The sequence below is a fragment of the Mauremys reevesii genome, linkage group 22, assembly GCF_016161935.1.
Source record: "Mauremys reevesii isolate NIE-2019 linkage group 22, ASM1616193v1, whole genome shotgun sequence".
NCBI lineage: Eukaryota > Metazoa > Chordata > Testudines > Geoemydidae > Mauremys > Mauremys reevesii.
Genome location: NC_052644.1, coordinates 19,840,768 through 19,851,444, shown reverse-complemented (window position 1 = coordinate 19,851,444; position 10,677 = coordinate 19,840,768). Strand labels below are relative to the sequence as shown.

Below are 10,677 nucleotides of genomic sequence, written 5' to 3'. Positions count from 1 at the left end.
AAGAGCAGGAGGTGGGATTTCTAAGGGTGGAGGAAGAAGGAGATTTCTGGCCCTTTAAGTGGTCAGGGGCAAAAGATGGTGTCTCCTACTCCCTGAGGGCAAGCAAACTCCCCCCCCACACACACACACTTCCAATATATCCCATAGACATCACTCACCTGACAGAACTGGAGGTAGAACCCAGGTGTCCTGGCTCCCAAGCCCCCTGCTCTAACCACTAAACCCCACTCCCCCCTCAGAGCGAGGGATAGAACCCAGGAGTCCTGGCTCCCAGGCCCCTCCCTGCTCTAACCACTAGCCCCCACTCCCCTCCCAGAGCTGGGTCCCACCCAGCATATACCACCCTCTGTTGGATGCCATAAGAACAGGTCCTCTGTATGTCATAGTCCCAACATCATGACAAGAGATGAGGAGGGTGATTCTCCTTTAGCTCCCTGGCTGGGAGGCACTGCCATGGGGAAGCTCACAGAGCCAGGTACAGATGACCTTGTCAAAGGAGTCCAGAAAAATACCCACACGGGACAGGGACCGAACAGTACCAACCAAGTCCACAGCAAGCGTCCTGGGTCCTGGCATGGCCCAGCCAGCAGGAAGTGCCTAAACCCAGCTGTGATGCCAGTTCCGTGCACTGATCCATCCCTGAAGGCCCAGGTATCTATAACCTACCCCTTTTCTTTCCTCCATCACCTCCCTCAGCCTCGTTTCTCTTCTCTCCTTCCCTTCCTTCTCTCATTTCCCTCTCCCCTATTTTCCTTTCCTCCTGCTCTCTACTGGCATCTTTCTCCTCCTCTGGCTATATTTGCTCCTTCCTCATTTCTGCATGAATGGAGACACTTTCCCCTCTACAGACACAACCACAGTCACCGTGGCAAAAGAAATACAGCCTGAGATACACCCCAGCGCGCGGAGGTGGCTAAAAGAGAAGGGAACTAATAGAGAAAGAACAAAAGAGGGTAAAGAAGAGGAAAACAAAATGGAGGGGAAAGGAACCTGTAAATGGACATACAAAGAAAATCAATGGAGAAGAAGTGCAGAGAAATTAACAGAAGAAGGAACGAATGAAAGAGTGCAGAGAGAGGAGGGAATCGAAGAAAACTTGCAAATGGCAACGAACGAGAAAAGGAACAAGGGAAAGAGTGCAGCGAAAGGAAGAAGGAAAGAGCCGGGAAATGGAAAAGAAAAAAGGTGGCGAGACAGGAAGAATGGAAGAAGACAGCAAATAGAAAGAAAGAGCAAAGCAGAGCATGGGGGCAGCTGGCCTCAAGCTGGGTTAACAATGGCCGCTGCTGGGCCTTGCTAATGCATGGGCGGTCGTGCCCACGCTTGCTAAGAAAAGGGCTTTTTCGAGCATTCTTCGGTGGAGGGAAGACAAAGAGACGGGGCCCCCATCTGGCAGTCAAGGGGGGAGCGGGTCTCTGAGGGCGAGGTGTTGGCAGCCAGCTGCCGCTGTTGCTTTGGCCAGACAGACGTTGGTGTCTATATTTCCAGCTCCCCTTGAGTCATCTCTCTGGGTTAGGTTGCTTCCGAGGGAAGAAAGTGGCCTGGGCCCTTCTCTGTGTCCCCATTTGCTGACGCCGTTTCCCCATCTGGTTCATTTGGAAAACAACAAAGATGGCGGAGGAGCCATTTCCTCTCTGGATGGGGGAGGGGGACCAGTGCAGCAACACGGAAAATGGCTGTCAAATGACTTCCTGTCAGGGTTGGCCATTGTGGGGCAGCAAAGATGGCAGAGAAACCATTTCCTCTCATGATCTGCGGGGGAAGGGACTGGCATGGCAACAAGGAAAATGGCTGACGAGTGACTTCCTGTCAGGGTTGGCCATTGTGGGGGAGCAAAGATGGCGGAGAAACTATTCCCTCTCATGATCTGCAGGGGAAGGGACTGGCATGGCAACAAGGAAAATGGCTGATGAGTGACTTCCTGTCAGGGTTGGCCATTCTGGAACTGAGGAAAATGGCATTAGGAGACATTTCTTCTCAGGATCCATACCAAGGGGAGCTGGTGCAATGATAACCAGAATGGCAGATGGGCAGTTTCCTAACCGGGGTTGGCCATTATGGGGCAAAAAAGATGGCAGAGGAGCCACTTCTTGTCAGGATCTGGGAGGAAGAGATTGGAGCAGGGAGGGGGTCACTTCCTGTTAGGAATTGGCCCCTGTGGGGACAAAAAAAGTATCTGGGGCTGGCCCAATGGTGACAAACAAAATGGCTGACAGGTGGCTTCCTGTTGGGAATCCCAGCACCTGCCCATGGCAGCCAAAATGGCCAACAGGTGACTTCCTGTCGGCAATATTGCCAAGTTCCCACAGCTACCAAAATGGCCGACAGGGTGACTTCCTCCTGGGAATCCCACCACCTTCCCATAGCTATCAAAATGGCCAACAGGGTGACTTCCTGTCAGGAATCCCGCCAAGCTCCCATAGCTATCAAAAGGCTGATGGGGTGACTTCCTGTCACAAATCCTGCCAAAATGGCCAAATTGGGGAGGCTTCTGGGGACAGTGAGGGAGCGAAAAAGGGGGGACAAGGAGGGGTTTCAGTCCAGTAGCACCCCATCTGTGATCCACGGGTGGGCCCCACTCCGCACAGTCTCTGGGATGGGGGGCGGCTGGCAGGCCCCGGTGGGGGATGGTCAGGGGGGCTGGCCTAGCAGGGCGAGGTGGATATGTGCATGTGCTCGGGGTACTTGATAGCGGGGGGGTAATTCTGGGTCATCTGGATGGAGACGTCGCTGGAAATGTCGGAGGGGCTGCGCCCGCGGTGCCACACCTCCGGGTGCAGGAACTGGCCCGAGTAGTCGGAGCAGTCGCTCAGGCGTGGGCGGTAGAAGGCCGGGTGGGGACGGTACATCTCCTCCTCCGCGTAGCGCTTGGTGAACAGGTACACGGACATCACGCCGGCGCCCTGCAGGAGGTGGGAGACAGTGAGTGGAAGGGGAGGGAATGGGACAGCAGAACCCTGCTCCCCTCCTAGAGCTGGGGATGGAACCCAGGAGTCCTGGCTCTCCCCTGCCCCCAATCCACTAGATCCCACTCCCCCGCCCAAGCCGGGGATAGAACCCAGGCATCCTGACTCCCAGCCCCTGCCTGCTCTAACCACTAGTCCACACTCTCCTCCCAGAGCCGGGTATAGAACCCAGGAGTCCTGGCTCCCAGCCCTCTTGCTCTAACCACCAGACCTCCCTCCCCTCCCAATTGGGCCCATCTATCTCACCTATTTTAAGGATTCCCCCGTTTGTAATTTGAGGTCAGAGACTTTCTAGGCTCCCCCAACAGCTCTCGCCGTCACCTGCTGGATAGATTAGAACTGCCCCCCTCCGTGTGTCACAGTCACCGTACTGTGCCAGCAGAGGGGGATTCTCCGTTAGTTCAGCCTGCAGAATCAGGGAAAAGGGGTTCTAAGTTCTACCCCAGGGGGCAGCACAGAGCTAGCCAGGAATCTCCAGGGCCCCAGGGAGGAGGGGTTGGGATGTGGTGTGGGGCAAGGTCCAAACCTCTTTGAGGAGGAAGGAGGAGGCTGCGAAGGCGAAGGACCAGCCGTAGCGATAGTGGAAATACTGCTCCGACCCGCTGGGCCGATTCATCACCTCGTCGTTGATGCTGGAGATGTAGAGAACTAACCCCACCACGAGAGACAGGCCTGCAAGAGACAGGTCCAACAATCAAGCTGCTGAGATGCAGCTGCCTCTGGGGTGGGGCTGGAGTCTGTTTACATGAGGACTATAAAAATGTCAGGATGGAAGGGACCTCGAGGGGTCATCTAATCCAGCCCCCTGCGCTGATGCCAGACCAAGTAAACCTAGACCTGGGTCTGGGGTCTGGTCCAACGTGGGTCTGGGGTCTGGCCAACCTGTTCTTAAAACCTCCACTGACGGGGGGATCCCACAACCTCCCTTGGGAGCCGATTCCAGTTTTTTAAAACTTCCCTTTGCCTGGGGTTTCTGGCTCTCCTCTGTCCAATCTGTGCCTCTGTCCCAAAGGACAGTGCCCAGAACTGGACGCAGCCGAAGTCTCCACCAGCGCCGAGCAGAGCGGGACAATCACCTCCCGCGTCTTCCGTCCGACACTCCTGTTGTCCCGCCCCAGAAGGACGGTCGCTTTTTTTGGCAACTGCATCGTTGCCTCGTATTCGGTTCATGACCCATTTTAACCCCCTGCCCTTTTCCAGCCGTCTGCCCCCCTAGCCAGCTAATCCACCTTTTGTAGCCGGGCACTGGATTTTTCCTTCCCAAGTGATGGACTTCGCCCTTGTCTGGATTGAATTTCATCTGGTCCGTTTCAGACCACGTCTGCAATTCGGCCGGGTCGTTTTGAACGCTAATCCCATCCTCCCAAGGGCTCACCAGGGCCGGTGCAACCATTTAGGCGACCTAGGGCGCTAGGATTTGGGGGACGGCATTTTCTTCGGCAGCGACCGCGGCGGCCAGCTCTTCGGCCGCCCCGGTCACCACCAGCATTTAGGTGGAGGGAGCTGGGGCAGGGGTGTGTGGGGAGGGCCACCTGCAGCAAGTAAGCAGGGGGAGCGGCACGCAGAGGAACTCCCCACCCCAGCTCACCCCTGCCCCACCTCCTCCCTGAGCACGTCGTGGCCGCTTCACTTCTCCCGCCTCCCAGGTTTGCGGCGCCTAAGCTGATTGGCGCCACAAGCCTGGGAGGTGGGAGAAGTGAAGCAGTGATGGCGTGCTCGGGGTGGAGGCGGAGCAGGGGTGAGCTGGGGCACGGGGGGTGCCTCAGGGCAGGGGGGGTGGGGACTGCTCAGGAGGAGGGGGGAGCTGCTGCGGGGGGGGCCTCAAGGCGCGGGCTCGGGGGACGGGGGAGGGCGCAAGGTGGAAGTTTCACCTAGGGCGCGAAAACATCCTTGCACCGGCTCTGCATCTGGTCCATTTCAGATCACGTCTGCAATTTGGCCGGGTCGTTTTGAACGCTAATCCCATTCTCCCAAGGGCTCACACCCTCTCCCGGCTTGGGGGCATCTGCCAATGCCACTCTCCGCTCCATAATCTGAGTCGTTAATTAAAAGGGTGAATAGTACCAGACCCACGGCTGACCCCTGCAGGCCTCACTAGATCCACCTCCCAGCTATCAGTGGTAACGACGCTTAGAGTACGGTCATCTGCCCTATACTAAATTCATCTAGAAAGAGCCGCATTTCCCTAGTCTGCTAATGAGAATGTCATGTGGGCCTTGCTAAAATCAAGATCTCTCACGTCTACTGCTTCCCCCCGTCCACTTGGCCAGTAATCCTGTCAAAGCAGGAAATGAGGTTGGCTTGGCACGATTTGTTTTTGACAAAGACCTGCTGGCTGTTCCTTATAACTCCGTTATCCTCCAGGGGTGCACAGCAAACTGGTTCTTTCATATTTGTTCCAGTGTCTTTCTCCGGTGGGATGCGGGGCCTGTTTATACCAGAATTTCACACCGGGTGCTGAGATGCGGCCACCTCTGGGGTGGGACACGGGGACTGTTTATATGGGGATCCCTCGCCCAGCCCTGAAATGCAGCCGTTTCCGAAGTAGGGCGCTGGGGGTGTTTACACAGAGACCCCCGCTCCTGGCACTATTCAATGGCTGCACCACACAAAAGTTTGGGATGGGAGTTGAAAGAGAATCTCACATCCCACCACAACCTCAAGCAGGATTTCGGGGGGCGCTGACTGCTAGGGGAGAGCGCCCCCTACTGAGCCCCCGCTCCCTGAAGGACAGACCCCCTAGTGCCGCAATGGGGCATTGGGCCAGCCCTGACTGCCAGGGGAGAGCTCCCCCTACCGAGCCCCACACCCCGCTCCCAGGCCCCTCACCAGAGAGGATGAAGAAGATGCCGGACACGAAGGCCAGGATGGTTCTCTGCGGCCGGATGTGGCCGATGTTGCTGATGACGAAGGCCGTGAAGACAAGGAAGAGGCTGACCATGGGGAAGGGGGTGGCCGTGCGAACTGTCTCTGTGGGGCGGGGGGACACCAGATAGTCAGAGCACCTCCACCCCTGTCCCCCACCCCACGGGATAGAGAGCACCCTCTCTCAGGCCCCCCAACACTCTCCTCACCTCCCATCCCCCATGCACCCCACCCACCCATGAGCACACCTCCTCCCCCCGTCTCCTCCTGTCCCCACTGCCCCTTACAAACTCCAGCTCTACCCCCCTAGGTCATGCCCCTAACAGCTCCCAACCCCACGGAAGACCAGGGTGCCAGGAGGCTGGGCTTCATGCCTCATGCTATCTTGCTCGGAGCTGAACACGGAGTCCTGGGACACGCCTGGGACACGGCTGCCATCTCCTCTCCACAGCATGTGGGAGCTGACTCGTTTTCTCCCCGTGCATACCCTCTTGCTCGTGCGCTCTGTCTTGAAGCCCCCGGGATGGGAGGGCCCCTCTCACTTACTCAAGATGTTCTCCGTGTTTTCCGTCACCAGGTTTATCTCGGGTTCCAGGAAATACTCTGATGCCACGCACCGGCCCTTCTCCCGGCCTGCAGGGGGCAAGAGATGGCGTTACCTGGCAACGCCCCAGTCAGGGCACTGCTCTGGGGAAACTCGCAGCACCAGGGAGTCCCCAGCCAGGGCAGTGCTATGGGGATGCAAAGAGGCCCTGGCTGGGGGCACTGCTGGGGGAAGCTCGCAACACCAGCGAGTCTCCCACACACACAGCTGGGGGCACTGCTAGGGGAAGCTCGCCACACAGGGCTCGTACCGGCGAAGAAGCAGACCCTCCAGAGCCCGGCGTGCAGCGCCATCTTGATCTCGGTGGTCTGGTTCTGCTGCAGCACGATGCCCTCCTCCATGTAAAGCCAGTAGTCGGTGCTGACGGCGATGCCCACCAGCAGCAGCCCACAGGCCCCGAACACGCTACTGAGCAGCGTCAGCGCGCGGCTGCTGCAGTTACTCATCCTAAGGGACGGGGGGCACCACACTCAGCACACGGACCTGGGCAGGGAGAGAGAAACAGGCTCAGTAGCCACTGCAAGCCACCCCCGCACCCCTGCTCTAACCACTAGACCCCACTCCCCTCCCAGAGCCCGGGACGGAACCCAGGAGTCCTGGCTCCCCTTAAACTGCACTCCCTGCAGCACAGTGTCCCCCGCAGAGCCCCCCGCCCCCCGCAGCCCAGCGCCTCCTGCCGAGCCCCCGCCCCACTCCCTGCAGCCCAGCGCCCCCGCCGAGCCCCCACCCCACTCCCTGCAGCACAGTGTCCCCCGCCGAGCCCCTGCCCCACTCCCTGCAGACCAGCGCCCCCCGCCGAGCCCCCGCCCCACTCCCTGCAGACCAGCGCCCCCCGCCGAGCCCCCGCCCCACTCCCTGCAGCCCACCGCCCCCGCCGAGCCCCGCCCCACTCCCTGCAGCCCCTGCCCAGTGCCCCCGCCGAGCCCCCCGCCCCTCCCCCTGCAGCCCAGCGCCCCCTGCGTTGCCCTGGGGCAGTGGGGCCAGCCCTGCCGGTGAGGGTAGAGCACACACACAGTTGGCTGTAGGGGCAGGTCTATGGGGTTCGGACGCACAGCAGCGAGGGAGCCCCCTGGCCCCAGCAACTGGCCCAGGCAGAGAAGGGTCCCACTTGCCAGGGGTTGGGCTGCCCCCCAAGGTCCTGCATCACCGACGCACAGACAGGGCGTAATTCAGCAGGAGCCGTCCAGAGCAGAGCTCTGGGAAATATTTTCAAGCCCCCTGGAGTTTTCACAGCATGTTGGGGGGGATCCCCCTCTGGGAAATATTCTATGAGCGGTTGAACCCTGTGCACGGGATCTGTTAATATAACCCCACCATAACAAACCAGCGCTCCTGAGAGACCCTACAATAACCAAACAGCATAGACAGCCCCCATGCCTCAGAGACCCACCACAACAAGCCAGCGCTCCCGTGAGACCCTGCAATAACAAACCAACAGAGACAGACCCAGCGACTGACAGACCCTACCATAACAAGCCAGGACTCCCGAGAGACCCTACAATAACAAACCAACAGAGACAGACCCAGCGACTGACAGACCCTACCATAACAAGCCAGCACTCCTAAGACACTCTACCTACCCCTGTCTAGCACCGTACGGGCTCCCCCACCCCACCACCGTGTAGTGACTGGTCTCAGAAACACACCGACTGTGTAGCAAGCAGCCAAACAGCACGCAACACAACTAACACAAACACAACATACCCTAGGACATCACACACTAGGCCAGTGGTTCTCAAACTTTTGTACTGGTGACCCCTTTCACACAGCCAGCCTCCGAGTGCGACCCCCCCCCCCATAAATTAAAAATACTTTTAAATATATTTAACACCATTATAAATGCTGGAGGCAAAGGGGGGTTTGGGGTGGAGGCCGACAGCTCGTGACCCCTCACGTAATAACCTCACGACCCCCTGAGGGGTCCCAACCCCCAGGTTGAGAACCCCTGCACTAGGCCCACACCCCCCGACCACAAAACAGCCACCAGTACACACAACACAGGCACTAGCGCAATGCACAAACACACATCCCTCAGAAGCACATATGAGCACACACTAACACTGAGTAACAACTGACACCAGCGCAACACACACATACACCAGCCACTAGCACACACTAACTACACTAGCACAATGCACATCAACACCACACACACACACACACAATTTACTGTTCACAACAGCAGCAAACAATTCTCACACATCTACAGGGGCATATACCCTAGCACAACTCCTCGCATGAACACACACACCACAATATACTGTACACAACAATGTCTCCAAATAAGGCATGTGCATACACACAGGGACGCTAATGAATATCACATACACTAGCACAACACTCACTGCCACACAGAGACACCCTCCCTCCGTCCTTGCACTGGAAAATGGGTTGGGAAAATGAGAGAACTGAGGCTAAAAGTCACCAGCCAGCTCTGCGGACAGAACTCCAGAGGAGAGTACAGCAGGAGACACACACACACACACACACACACACACAGAGTCACACACACACACACAACAGGGGGCAGCACCACTCTTTCTCCCTCACACACACACTCCCATGTACGTATGTACACACACACACACAGTTTCTCACTGACATTCACACCAGGTGTATGTACACACACAGACTCTCATATACACACAGTGTAAGTACACCCCTCCCAGTGTATCCCCTCTCTCTCACACACACACACTCTCTCTCTTTCTCACACACACACACACACACACACACACACACGATGTACGTAAATCACCACCTGCTCCTGGTGTGTCCCCCTCACATACAGTTGCTGTACATACACACACACACACACACCCTACACACAGTGTACTCACACAAACACACACATACACAATGTACATATACACACAGGGTGTACATACACATACACACACAATGTACAAACACGCCCATGGTGAACCCACACACACACACACTATGTACACACACACACACAGGGTGTACCCCATACACACATGATGTACATACACAGTGCACACACCCAGTGTACCCTGCACACACACAGTGTACCACAGACACACAGTGTACACACCCAATGTACACACACACCCAGTGTACACACACACATACACACCCAGTGTATACACACACCACGCACACACACACACATGATGTACACACACCCAGTGTACACACACACACAATATACCCACACACACAAAGTGTACACATACACACCCAGTGTACACACACATCACACACAATGCACACATACACCCAGTGTACACACACACACACACCCTACACGCAGTGTACTCACACAAACACACACATACACAATGTACATATACACACAGGGTGTACATACACATACACACACAATGTACAAACACACACGCCCATGGTGAACCCCCACACACACATACACTATGTACACACACACACACACAGGGTGTACCCCATAAACACATGATGTACACACACGGTGCACACACCCAGTGTACCCTGCACACACACAGTGTACCCCCACACCCCCAGTGTACACACCCCCAGTGTACACACACACATGCACATAGTACACACACACGATGCACACACACACCCAGTGTACACACACACACAGGATGTACACACACACGCACACACTGTACACACACCCAGTGTACACCCCTCCACACACACACACACGATGTACACACCCGGTGCACATCCAGCCTCACCCCCGGCGCTCACCTGGCGCTCACTCCCGGGGGCGCTGGCCGGCCGGCGGCCCCCACATGCTCTGCCCCCGCCGCTCCGCTCCTGCGCCGGCCTCAGACCCCCCGGCAGCGGCTCCCCGGGCCCCGAAGAGCCAGGGGGGGGGGGGGGGGCGGGTCTCCTCTGGGAGCCGCAGCAGCGGCAGGCGGGAGCCGGGCGGGCGCAGCTGGGGAAGGAGCCGGAGACCCGGGCGGAGGGATGCGGCGGGGGCGGCGGGGATGCGGCCTGGGGAACAGGGCCCGGCGGTGGTGGGGTGGGAGACAGGAGCCCGGCGGAGGGATGCGGCGCGGGGAGGAACAGGGCCCGGCGGTGGGGGTGGGAGACAGGAGCCCGGCGGAGGGATGCGGCGCCGGGGTGGGAGGAACAGGGCCCGGCGGTGGGGAGACAGGAGCCCGGCGGAGGGATGCGGCGCGGGGGCCGAGAGGAAGGAGACAGGAGCCCAGCGAAGGGATGCACCAGTGGAGGGGAGGGCCCGGCGGGGATGCGGTGGGGGCGGGAAGAAGACAGGTGCCAGGCGTG

The 10,677-nt window shown here is 58.1% G+C and overlaps 1 protein-coding gene across 1 annotated transcript; it reads right to left on the bottom strand.

Moving 5' to 3' along the window:
* Positions 1 to 312: 312 nt before the first annotated feature.
* On the bottom strand, positions 313 to 10,255 carry CACNG7 (calcium voltage-gated channel auxiliary subunit gamma 7). The gene is made up of 6 exons (XM_039510111.1): positions 10,135 to 10,255; positions 6,686 to 6,918; positions 6,378 to 6,464; positions 5,796 to 5,936; positions 3,493 to 3,638; positions 313 to 2,903 (listed from the first exon to the last, which is right to left on the bottom strand). The coding sequence occupies exons 2-6, from the start codon at positions 6,879 to 6,881 to the stop codon at positions 2,646 to 2,648; spliced, it is 828 nt and encodes a 275-aa protein (XP_039366045.1). The 5' UTR covers positions 6,882 to 6,918; positions 10,135 to 10,255; the 3' UTR covers positions 313 to 2,645.
* Between the last annotated feature and the right edge of the window lie 422 nt (positions 10,256 to 10,677).

Coding starts and splice junctions, on each gene's coding strand:
- CACNG7 (XM_039510111.1), bottom strand. CDS start 6,881: ATGAGTAACTGCAGCAGCCGCGCGCTGACGCTGCTCAGTAGCGTGTTC. Junction 5,937..6,377: donor AAACACGGAGAACATCTTGA/GTAAGTGAGAGG, acceptor CCCGCCCCACAG/AGACAGTTCGCACGGCCACC. Junction 3,639..5,795: donor CATCTTCTTCATCCTCTCTG/GTGAGGGGCCTG, acceptor TGTCTCTTGCAG/GCCTGTCTCTCGTGGTGGGG.